We start from the raw sequence: 12,744 nt of genomic DNA on the forward strand, positions 1-12,744 counted from the left end.
TTGTAAAGTGCTTTGAAGGTGAAAAGTGCTATGTAAGTGGATTGGTTGAATTGCTATTGGGGATGTAATAATGGTGGCGCCATATTTTGGCAGTCTTGCCTGTCTTGGATATCAATAATCAATTTCAGAGAAAGTTCTAAGATGTTTTATTTGATGTGAAAGAAAGGATTCATTGTGGAATTTGTGATAACATAATTCTTTGTGTACTCTAACGAATAGCAACTTGCCATTTCCTTCCAGCACAGGAATACTAGGGTCATTTAAGAAGTAACAGTGTTAACTTCTGGCTTCTTGGAAATCTCCTGCTAAGGCAGTCTGGTTATAAATCCTAACAAGCTCAGGTAGAGGGACAGTTTGCCAGTTTTGGATGCTTTGTGGGTTGTGGACACATGGGCTTTTCTTGATCTGATCCTGCAAAAGTGAAGCATGGTTAGCCAGTGACATGGACCAGTGTCACTAACCAATGCAGAGTAGTACCATAGGCTAGTAGAAAGAGATGTGGCTTAGCCGTGTGGCCCTGGTCAGGTCACTCCTCTGAGCTGTCATTTTCTCGCCTGTTAAATGGGAACAGTAATCTCTGCACTATTCACTGCACATGTTGACACTCCAATGAAATAATGCACTGGACAGTACCTTTAAACTATTCACCTACCCGATATTAGGGATAAAGGCCTCAGTCTCTCCTACCTCTGCCGTTCTCATTGTGTATAACTTGACATGTACCCATACCTCATATCCTCAACACAATTGGGGAATCCTTGGCAACAGGAATTGTGCTTTATCTTAGGCAGCTTAGTAGCATGGGCATGGCTGTCAGGAGCCCACAGTGTTGGTCCCACTGATGCCACCAACCAGCATGTAATTGTGGGAAAGTCCCTGCCTCCCTCTGGCCCTCAGTGTTTGAAATGTGGTCTAGGTGATACCAGAAATCCTCTCTCTACCTCCAGCAGCTCAGTAATTTATATTAACAGTGGTTTAGCAAAAGTACCTTTAGAAGATACTTGACAGATTTCTGCTGATTTGATTTTATCTTGCAGATACGATTTTCCATTTATTGGACACTCACAGCGTGCCGAGTAAATACTGTGCTATTTTCTAGGGACATAAAGATGAGTGAGATGTGGACTCTGCCTTCCAGAAGCTCAGATTACAGTATTTGTCATAGTAGTTGATGAGTACAGTAATAGAGGTGACTCACAGGAGGGTAGGTTTCCCTTTCTGAGAAGAGCTGGGGAGTCAAGGAAGATTTCACAGAACTGGTGGTACTTGAGCTGAACTTTTAAAGTCGAGCCATAGTTCACCAAGTAAAGAAGGTAAAGAAGGAGCATCCATGGCCAAAGGAATAGCACATGGAAGAGCATGAAGTAGCACATCTGAATGGACCCACTCCCAGTTATCATGATATACCAGGCGCCTCCTGGACCGAACCTTGTTCTCTCTTTGAGGAAGCCCAGGAGTCAGGTTCCTGTGAATTGCTTGGTATCTGCACTGGTGTCCACAAACAGGTTGATCCCAAGAACTGCCATATCCTGACATTTCCCCATGAGTCTGTGGCTGTTTATTAGCTGGCACTATATATAACCCATGTGTTGAACATGGAGCCAGATGAAGCTTTGATGCTAAACACAGAATATGTAGTAGATTTGTCTAAATTTAATATGCATTACTTGGTGTTTTGTCTCTTAAGCAAAGTTTTTCTTTGTTAAAATAAACATGTATAAAGAATTTATACAGCGCACATGGTTATGCATATTTATCACAGAGAATCTGTTAATAATCTGTGCCTCTTCGGATTTTGCATTTCTGTTGAAATAACAAATGTGGCACTTGGTACAACCGAATGAGTGTGGTGAAATTTTCTCTTATCTGGGAGAAGAGAGGCCGTATCTCTTTTTCCAAACTTCATTTTCTTCCATCATCTTTATCACTGGCCAGCTTCCCATGTGTTGTGTCTGGGGGGCTGAATGCTTTTCTGCCTCCAAATGATTTTGTCTTTTTTTCTTCCTCTTTCTCTCCTTTGTCTCTAGCACATGTAGACGCTTGCCTTGGGACTGTTAGAACTGCTCCTTTGGGTAGATTCTGAAAGATCCTCTTATGTTACCCGGAGGGGAAAAGACATGAAACTGGCAATTAATTGTGCTAAGATCAAGGCCCTAAAAGACTGTGACATGGGGCAAGTCAGGAGTCTGGGAACTTCAGGGTAGCTAAAGAGATTCCTGAATTGTGTGGGAGAGAGGAGAGCCTGAGAACAAGCATCTGGGCAGAATACAAGGAAATGGGCAAAGGCCATAAAACATAGTTGAAGTTTTGTTTATAGTCATATCCATAACTAGTTGCTATTGAGTTGATTCTGACTCATGGCGACCCCATGTGTGTCCGAGGAGAACTGTGCTCCATAGGGTTTTCTTTCTTTCTTTTTATTCTGCATTAGGTGAAAGTTTACAGAGCAAATTAGGTTCTCATTCGATAGTTTGTGCATAAAGTGTTTCACGGCCTTGGCGTCATTCCCCAAATGTGTCAGCACTCTCCCCATTTCCACCCTGGGCTCCCTGGTTCCTTGCGTCCTGATTTTCTACCCCCTCTTGCCTTCTTGTCTTTGCTTTTGGGCAAACATTCCCTTTTTTTAAAAAAAAATTGTTTTTGTGCTTTAGCTGAAAGTTTACAAATCAAGTCAGTCTCTCATACAAAAAGCCATAACACCCCACTGTGCACTCCCAGCTGCTCTCCCCTTAATGAGACAGCACATTCCTCCTTTCCACTCAGTATTCCCTGTGTCCATTCAACCAGCTCCTGTACTCTTCTTCCCTCTCATCTTGCCACCAGACAGGAGTTGCCCACATAGTCTCGTGTGCCTACTTGAGTCACGAAGTTCACTCCTTAGCAGCATCATTGTCTACCTTATAGTCTGCGCCAATCCCTGTCTGTGGAGTTAGTTTCGAGAATGGTTCCAATCTTGGGCTAGCAAAGGGTCCGGGGACCATGACCGTCACGGTCCCTCTGGTCTCAGTCAGACCGTTAAGCCTGGTCTTTTTATGAGAATTTAAGATCTGCATCTGACTATTCTGCTCCATCAGGGATTCACTGTTGTGTTCCCTGTCAGGGCAGTTATCAGTGGTAGCCGAGCACTATCTAGTTCTTTGGATCTCAGGCTGATGGAGTCTCTCGTTTATATGGCCCTTGCTGTCTCTTTGGGCTCATATTTACCTTGTGTCTTTGGTGTTCTTCATTCTCCTTTGCTCCAGATGTGTTGAGACCAATTTATGCATCTCAGATGACCGCTTGCTAGCGTTTAAGACCCTAGAGGCCTCTCACCAAAGTGGAATGCAGACCATTTTCTTAATACCTTTTGTTATGCCAATTGACCTAGATGTCCCCTGAAACCATGGCCCCTAGACCCCTGTCCCTGCTACTCTGGCCTTTGAAGCTTTTGGTTGTATTGAGGAATTTTCTTTGTTTTTGGTTTAGTCCAGTTGTACTGGCTACCTCTGTGTTATGTGTTGTCCTTCCCTTCACCTGAAAAAATCTTTGTCTACTATCTAGTTAGTGAATATCCCTCTCCCTCCCCACCCTCGTAATCATCAAAGAATATTTTCTTCTGTGTTTAAACTTTATCTGGAGTTCTTATAATAGTGGTCTCATACAATATTTGTCCTTTTGCAGTTGACTAATTTCACTCAGCATAATGCCTTCCAGGTTCCTCCGTGTTATGAAATGTTTCACAGATTCATCGTTGTTCTTAGTCATTGCATAGTATTCCATTGTGTGAATATACCATAATTTATTTATCCATTCACCCTTGATGGGCTTGGTTGCTTCCAACTTTTTGCTATTGTAAACAGTGTGCTGCAATGAACATGGTTGTGCATATATCTGTTTGTGTGAAGGCTCTTATTTCTTTAGGGTATATTCCAAGGAGTGGAACTGCTGGGTCATATGGTAGTTCTATTTCTAGCTTTTTAAGGAAGCGCCAAATTGATTTCCGAAGTGGCTGTATCATTTTACATTTCCACCAGCAGTGTATAAGTGTTCCAGTCTCTCTTCAACCTCTCCAACATTTATTATTTTGTGTTTTTTGGATTAATGATAGCCTTGTTGGGGTGAGATGGAATCTCATTGTAGTTTTGATTTGCATTTCTCTAATAGCTAATGATCGTGAACACTTCCTCAAAACATTGCCGTTTTGATCTCAGATAATTATTGTTCCAAGGAGCACATTTCTCTTGGGTGTTATTGTTTATTTTAAGGGCTTGTGCATTGTTTGGCTGGAAGGTGGTCTCTGGGAATGGCTTCAGTTCCAGGTCAGAAGTGTTTCTTAGGGCCATAGTCTTGGGGATTCTTCCACTGCCTGTCAGACGTAAGCTGGTCTTTTTTGTGTATTTGATTTTTTGTTCTACATTTTCCTCCAACTCTGTCCAGGACCCTCTGTTGTGATCCCAGTCAGAGCGGCCAGTAATAGAGGCTGGGCACCATCTAGTTATTCTGGTTTCGGGGCTGTGTAGGTTGTGGTTCATGTAGTCCACTGGATTCACTTCTCCCTTAAGTCTTTGGTTTTCTTTCCTCTTTTGCTCTGGATGGGAAAAGACCAATAGTTGTATCTTAGATTGCTGCGCACAAGCTTTCAAGACCGCAGACGCTACTAACCAAAGTAGGATGTAGAACATTGTCTTTATGAACTATGTTGTGCCAATTGACGTAGAAGTCCCTGAAGTCTATGGTCCCTTGTCTTTGAGCCTAGGAACTTCATCCCTTATGTCTAAGAGGTTTCCCTGACTCTGCCACTTGTGTGCTCTATTGTCTATATTGATATAAGAGAAGCACCTGCATTTAGAAATATCCACTACCAAATCTGTATCTGCCAGTGGTATGGCCCCTTACATAGGGTTTTCAGTGGCTGGTTCTTCAGAAGTAGGCTGCCAGGCCTTTCTTCTGAGGTGCCTCTGGGGGGAATTAAACCTCCAACCTTTTGGTCAGCAGCCAAGCACATTAACTCTTTGTATTACCCAGGGTCTCCAGTCATAGCTATATCTATAGACAATGAAGAGTATAGGCTTTAGAATCAGACAACTCCAGATACTAGTATTCACCACTTGTTTGATCTTGGGCAAGTAATTTAAGCTTTCTGAACCACAGTTGCCACATCTGTAAAAATGTAAGTACTTGTACTTTCTTTATAGGAGGAGGATAGGAAGACTTCTGGTACATAGTTAAAAAAAAAAACACTGTCGTCAGGTTGATTCTGACTCATAGAGACCCCATACGGTTTCCAAGACTGTAAATCCTTATGGAAGGAGACTACAACACCTTTCTCCTGTGGAGTGGCTGGTGGGTTCAAACTGCTGACCTTCTGTTTAGCAGCCGAGTGCTTTAACTATTGCACCACCAGGGCTCCCTATGGTACATACTGAACAAACAAACAAACAAAAAAACTCATTGCCGTTGAGTTGATTCCGACTCACAGAAACCCTGTAGTAGTTGGTGCTAAAATAAATGTTCACACTTTCTCTTGTAATTCATTGCTTACCCATGAGAGCACAGTTGTGGAATGTAGCCTTAATTCAAATAACACTTATTTTTAGAAACTGGCAAGGTGTTTACCTGGGGCCGAGCAGACTATGGTCAACTAGGGAGGAAGCTGGAGGCTCATGAAGGCTGGAAACAAGAAAAACAGGAATCGTCCCTCCCCTGCTTGAAACCACGGAACAGCGTGCCTTCGTCTCTGCATTGCTTAACAGGAGCAATTGAGGTAGGAAGGGACTGCTCATGGATGCATCTCTTTTCCTTGTCTTTAAGTGAACCATTTACTGTGGACCTCCTCTTTGCCAGGCATTATGATAGATTCCAGGTAAGAGTCTGAAGGGATCCTTGCCCTCAAGATGCTCATGGCTGAATATGGTAGATAAGGCAGTTACTCAGACAAGTATATTGTAAGGCAGATTGTGTGATAACTCCTTTAGAGTGGTTCTAAGTCTTCTGGGTTCACTTCAAACAGAGAAATGAATTCAGGGTATAGGGATTGGGTTATGCTTTGAGGAGAACATGGCTTTGAGCTGTGTTGTGAAGGATGGGCCAGACCCGAGTAAGCAGTTGTGATAGAGAAGAGGACTTTTAGGTGGATGTAACACTGGAACAGAGTCTTGGGGGTAAGAAAGTGAAGAAAGTGTCTGGGGGTCCACTGGTGGTTCAGTTTGGTTGGAGCATGGGTTGTCTGCAGGGGAGAATATAAGATAATATCAGAAAGATACGTTAGGACATGATCAAGGGGGCTTTAATACTGAGCTAAATATTTTGTACTTCTGTTTATATTTCCCAGTGTAGAAAACATTGTAGTTCAGTTGCTTATTCAAGCCATTAGGTTCCCTGAAATGTTTTGAATTTCTACATTTAAGGCAGGAGTCTTAATTTCTCCAGGGTGTGTGTTTTTGTTACTGAATTTTGCTTTACTGCTGTCCTTAAAAAAAAAAGGAAAGATGAGGTTTTCGAGAAGAACAACGATGGCCACGCAGGAAATGTACCTCTGAACTCAAGTTGGCTTAATGAAGGAATTCAGTCTTCTTTCAGAGTCTGTCACAAAAATTAATAAGCTGGAGAGATTTCTGTAATTAGCATTGGACTAATTACAACCCTCTCCATACCTAGAGGGCTTCCCTTCCCCAGGGGCCTGCCTGGCCTCCTCCTCCTGGATATGTAGGACGGTTCCCAATTTTTGCTTCACATTCCAGTCCTGGTCCTTCTGGGCCCTTCCTTAGTGCCAGGTTGAGTATGTCTTTCTCTCTCTCTTTTTCTTCAATTGAAAATGTACTGAACAGTACCACAAAGACAGTTTACCACGGTCATAATAATAAAACCATCCATAAACTTGCCACCCTAACACAACTGTATTCCTTTTTGCATATACACACGTACATACTTGTACAAAGTTGTAGTGATAGCATTTATGATGTTTTGTATTCAGTCCTGTTTATTTTGTCATAAATGCTTTGCTTTGTTTCCTCTTGGTCTTTAAAACGATCATTTTAAATGGCTGTATAACATTACATGAGTCGAAGATTCTGGAATTTTCTAAACCATTCTTTGAATATTGGACATTTAGAATATTTCCATAATAATTATTATTATTATTTGTCATGGTGAACCCTGTTGAAGTGTTTCCTTAAGTTACAATCTTGGGGATGAATTACAGGGGCAAAGGCCATGAACATTTTTATGGTATTTCTTTATGTATCTCTTGCTATACATCTCTAGATTCTGTTTGAAAGAAGTTGACTACCACCAACAGTGAATGACGGAATGTGGTATTTAAACTAGTATAGTCTACTTATTGAGTTAAGGTACTGAGAGCCTGGTACAAAGTACTTTAGACTCTTTGTCTTTCCCAGAACTTTTAAGACTTTGTGGTTGGGCAGCATAGTGGAGGAGGTAGGGAGTCTTCATAGACATTTCCGAGCTTCTGGTTTTATTGGCAAGATAAGGTTAGTAATACTTACCACATATGGTCATTGGTGAGGATTACATGCAGAGTCCTTGGCATGTACTAGGCACCTGGTAACTATTGGTTCTTTTCTTTTCTTCCTCTTTGAAGCCTTTTAATGCCCCATGGTGGCTACAGTGTGTAGCACTGTGACAGACATGACCAGTACATGCATACAGCCCAAGAGCCTGATATTGATGTGACTTTTATTTGCTTCTTAGCAGGGCAGTGTGGGGAGGGGTCAGCTTGAGCTCTGAGTCCCTTGGTAGCTTCATTTCAGTGCTCCCTTCCCTCTCTGCTCCAGTCACTGGGGGTGTATACTCTCTGGTTTCACCGAAGGTTCAGACTCTAGGCTGTTTCCTTTTTGTAAATTGGGTTTGGGAATTATCTTCAACTGTTGATGCCCAGGTCTGGCCTATCTGTCGGGCATCTATTTGCTTGAGGCTAAGATAGAGCCACGTCAGTGGGCAGCTGTAAGCTGCAAGCAGTGGATTTACCTTGGAAAAGACAAGAGCTGTATTAAACTAGGTGCTGCCCTAGTCAGGGGCTTGGCGAGGGGAGGTATAGTGTCACCTGGGGACACAGGAACAGCTTTGGCTAATTTGGTGATTCTTGACGTTCAAGGACCTGAGTGTGGCCCATAAGCTGATTCGGTTTTCTATGTCCGAGGAATAACCAGGGTTGGAGGAGTGAGCGCTCTGGGCTGGGGCCTCACATAGGGTGTCTGGACAGAAGGGTCCAGAGGGACAGCCATGTGGGAAGGAGAAGCACAGGTAGACAGCTGCACTGGGTAGAATCATTCCTTCCTGTGAACAAAAGAAAACAAACTCAAAGTTACTTAGTGCTTACTGTGGGCCAGGCATTGTGCTAAATGCCTTAAACTTATTATTTCATCTTCACAATAAACCTGTGTGCCGGTGCCATAATCACTGCTTTACAAATAAGGAGACCAGGGCTCGGAATGGTTAACTCGCTGGCCCCGGATCACACAGTAGATAAACAGTGGGACTGGGACTTGAAGTACTTAAAGAGGCTCACGTACTCTCTGTATGCATGGAGTAAAATTAAGGGTTGTGCTTTTGCCTGTATCCTATTCACTGGGTGTAAGTCTTCTGGAAGTCTGGGATCAGGGTCTCAATTCTTTTCTTCTGAGCTGTGTCTCGTCTCTAGTTTGTTATTCGAGATTTTACACCTGACAGGCCTTCCTTTAATGTTCTTACACTGGTAAAAACAGTGTGTTTTATGTACTTTCAGCTTTGCCTTATCTACCGGGCCTGCAGCCACTGCTGGAGAATTCCAGGAGCAGTACAGCGATTGGGGTAACCCCCCATGTGTGAACAGTCTGGTTTATTTGCTGCTTAACAGCAACATAGACCACAGCAGTTTTTTGCTTTTTAAGCCTCAGGTGGGGCTGGTGCCTGCACATTTCCTATGGGACACTGACTTTAAACTCTGCCCAAAGGTGGAAACCTGCATTCCATTGTTGGGCAGAAGTGCTTATGCTTACTTAGTGGGTGCATTTGGGGGCTCCCCAAGATTCTGAAGTAGTTGGAGTTGGGGACCTGGTGTGTTAGTGGAATAATCCAGAGACCTTGTCTGAAGGTAAACAGCCTCAGAGGGAATGAGAAGTATATTGACAGTTAGAAGGCGTGGGTTCTAGCTTTGGTTCTGCCCTGAGTGAATCTGGGCCTTTCCATCCCAGGCCCTCAGTTTCTCTATATGTAGGTTAGGGATGTTAGACCAGATGATTCCTAATGTTTTTTATAGATCTAAGAGTCCCTTCCATTTCTGGTTCTTATTTCATGGAAATGATCGCTACTTGAATTTGTAATGAATAGCCTGATTCCTGCCTCTTGAATCCCTCCTCATTTTCATAGCTGGGGTCTATGTGGTCTGTGTGCTAGGGTCACTTAACGCCTAGCCTCTAGCTCAACTCTGGCAGACCTGGGAATGTTAACTAATGGAGAAGCTCCAGGGTTGATACCTTGCCCTGGCTCTCTTCTTTGGGTTCTAGGCATTGGCCTTGTTCCTTGTTCCCAAACCTTCCTGTTACTAGTTTAAGTCGCTGGAACTCAGTGTGGTGCCTCTGCTCCTTAGTCCCTGGGGCTTAGCGTGGTGCCCCTGCTCCCTGTTCAGTCCCTCGTTTTTCTGGGACCAGTGTCCTGCCTGGTCCTCCCAGGATTTGCAGTTTGGCTTTGACTCCCGTCTCTGAGGCTGGGCCCTTACTGCCTGGGGCAGACCTTGATGATACCACCTTCCTGGATTCCCTGCCTACTACCCTCCCCACTAGCTCTGTGTGCACTGTCCCACCTTTTCTGCTCTCCTGAATCTTTCTGATGTTTACCCACTTCTTGGCTTTGGGTTCTTGGCCATGCCATGTTCAACTCAGTAAACACTGATTGACACTTGCCTTATGCCAGTGTTGGTCAACCATTGGTGTTGGGTGGGAGGTGGATACAAAGATAAAGAATACATGATCTTTGCCCTCAAAGAACTTCGAAGCATGTAAATAAATCTTTACTGTACAGAGTGAAAGTGCTGTTAGAGGCCAAGGGGGCAGTAAAGATGAAATGATTAAATCTGAAGACACTAACAAAAAAGTGATGTTTGAATTGGGTTCTGAAAAATGAATAGGAGTTTAGCAAAGGTGGAAGGACATTCCAGGCCAAGGGTACAATATGAGCTAAAATAGTGAGCCTAGATCTGCTTTTATTTCCTGATGCAACCAGGATGGCTGCCCATTTCAGTGGTCAAGCTTAGTTTTGCAGTCCGGCTGCCTGTCCTAGCCTGCCCCATCACTGACATTCATCCTTCTGATAGGAGTTCTGTCTAAAGGAAAATAACTCTCACAGATTTTATCTCATTTGATCCCAATGTGATGTCGTGAAATAGACTAGAATAGGAGTGATTATCCCCATTTTTATAACTGAGGAAACTGAGGCCCAGAGAAGTTAGCTAGGAACTAGGAGAAGATCCAAGACAAACAGCCTCATTCCTAGAGTTTCTGAGGGGCTGCTCTGGGCTCAGTCTGCAGTCATGGTCCTGAATCATGTTCCTGGTTTAAATTCTGCCCACATTTGGTTGAGGAACATCCGCTCCCAGTAAGGGAGCTCTGTGTACATGTGCATGTGTGTAAATACACACAGCCATTGGGGCAGGAGCAGGAAACATGTAAATAAACAAGAGTTGAACCAGGGATGGATAATTGTCAAGCTCAGATGCCATCAGCCCTCATTTTGCTGCAGGACTAAAACTGTTTGGTGAAGGATCAACCTGTGCACAGGGTCTAAGTGAAATCTGTCAGAATGAGTGGGAAAGAAGCTATTTTTAGTTTGCAGAGTCACTCGGCTGTGTTAGCTGAGGTTTGAGCCAGTCCCCTACGCTTTCCACAGTGTTATTTCTGAAGGAGACATACCACTTGAAATCTGTGTAAAACCCATTAATGAACCTGGAAGTTTCCAGAGCATCTTTGTCCTGTAGCTCCCTCAGAAGGCTGCCTTTCCTGAATGACCTTCCTCCTTTCCTATATTTAATGCATTTCTAATTTTAAGTTTGTGTCAAGACTGTGGGACTTCGGTGTCCTAAATAACATGGAAATCTACCACCAGCAATCAGCTGAGTCCGGAGTGCTCTGACAGGAGTTGAGCGCAGCCTGAAAAAGCATTCCCAAACAGCTCTGTGGTAAGTAACTTGGAGCATTGTTGCCATTCCTAGAGGAGCAAGAGGTCTCTGAGACTATGGGGCCCGTGCAGCCCAGACCTTCCAGGTGTAGCAGAGGGCAGTGTTTTCAAAATGGGGCAGCAATGATCAAAATGGGATAGCAATACTCACCCAAAGACTATTCTGCTAAAGATTAGAAAATCTAGTGCATTTGTGCTTTAGCTGCTGACATAGGAGAAGAAATGATATAAAACAAACCTCAAAGCAGTGGACTAGATTTGTCTGTGTGAATACTCAGAAGACGGAAAGAGCCCCCAGACAGGGCTGTCATGTTTGAGAGAGCTGGTAAAACATATGATACACCAAGCACTTGTTTTTGTTGTTGTTGTTCGTTGCCATTGAGTCGATTCTCATTATTATTACCTGCTATTTTCTTGTTTATGTTCATCATCTCTGTCTTCTCACTAAAATATAAGATCCAGGAGAGCAGGGGCCTTGTCTGGCTTGTTCAAAGCTGGGTTCCCAGTATCAAGAATCATGTCCAGCACCTCATAGGTGCTCAGTGGATGTTTACCAACTGACTGAATGAGAAATGAAGGAAAGAAATGGTTTAGGGGGACTGTGCCCCTCTTCATCTCTTCTCTCTCTTCCTACAGTTTGTGCTTCTCAATCTCAGGCCATTCAGGAGTAGGCATTTCCACGTTTTCAGGCACGTGATTATCAGATGTCCTGCAGAGCAGGAGAACAGACAGGCTGTGACCCTGTAATGTGCTCAAAAAAACCTTGGAGTTTCTTACAAAGGCCACTATTGATGATAAGGCTTATATGCTTTTTACACTTTATGGTTTATCTGAGTACTTTCACTCATATTCACCTTCAGTTTTCCTTCTTTAATTCAACAGATGCTTATGTATGTCTGTCTATCCAAGCACTGCATGAGACAGAAGGGGGAAACAGGACAGTGGACAGTTCCTATTTTAGGAATTTATAAGCTAGTGTCAGGGCTAGGTTCACTGCAGGACAAGGCAGAATGTAACAAAGGCTATAAGAGATTCTGACCATGATAATACGTTGACCCTGTCCCTCCCCATGTCATTGGGGATCTTTCCTGTCTTGCAAATTCTGTCACTATGATTCTCTTGGATTCTGCAGGGTTTGGAATGGGGCGGGGGGTAGTTGGGTAGGAGGTAGTAGCTGGAAAGTCTTCCTGGATTGGAAGCCTTGACATTAAATTAGTTCCCAAGGGAGAGAATGTAAAGTAACAGGGGAATCTTGGCAGGATCTTGCATTCAGGAGGAAAGCAGGGGAAGCACAGCCAGATAGAGATTGAGTATTGATGAGAGAGGAAGAAAGATAGCCAGGAACTGCAGTGCCGTCGAAGCTAAGGGGATTTCAACAGGGTCCTATACTACAGTGAGGCCAGGGAGGCTGGCCTGGATTTAGTGATGGGGTGGTTGTGGTGATACTACTGAGAGCAGCTTTACTGGAAAGGTGGAAGCTGAAGTAGGGGCCCAGGAATGAATGCATGGTGAGAAGTATAGGCTCGAAGTATGAGCTACCCTGGTAGAGATTCAGTGGCCAGAGAAGGCTGACAGGAAGCTCAGTAACTTGAAAGG

General features: G+C 43.6%; 1 protein-coding gene across 7 annotated transcripts in view; it reads left to right on the forward strand.

Annotated features, from left to right (window-relative positions):
• SERGEF (secretion regulating guanine nucleotide exchange factor) overlaps positions 1-12,744 on the forward strand; it is a 267,343-nt gene that overhangs the window by 74,392 nt on the left and 180,207 nt on the right. For 6 of the 7 annotated variants that reach the window (XR_010322456.1, XM_003412150.4, XM_023550808.2 and 3 more), the window contains one exon: positions 5,577-5,743. The exons of the other annotated variant lie outside the window; for it this stretch is intronic. Coding sequence is in view for 5 of the 6 variants with exons in the window: in XM_003412150.4 (XP_003412198.3) it covers positions 5,577-5,743 (167 nt within the window). In the remaining variant the exon portion in view is untranslated. The remainder of the gene's footprint in view (positions 1-5,576; positions 5,744-12,744) is intronic. 7 annotated transcript variants of the gene reach the window in all.

Source organism: Loxodonta africana, chromosome 7, assembly GCF_030014295.1.
Source record: "Loxodonta africana isolate mLoxAfr1 chromosome 7, mLoxAfr1.hap2, whole genome shotgun sequence".
Lineage (NCBI taxonomy): Eukaryota > Metazoa > Chordata > Mammalia > Proboscidea > Elephantidae > Loxodonta > Loxodonta africana.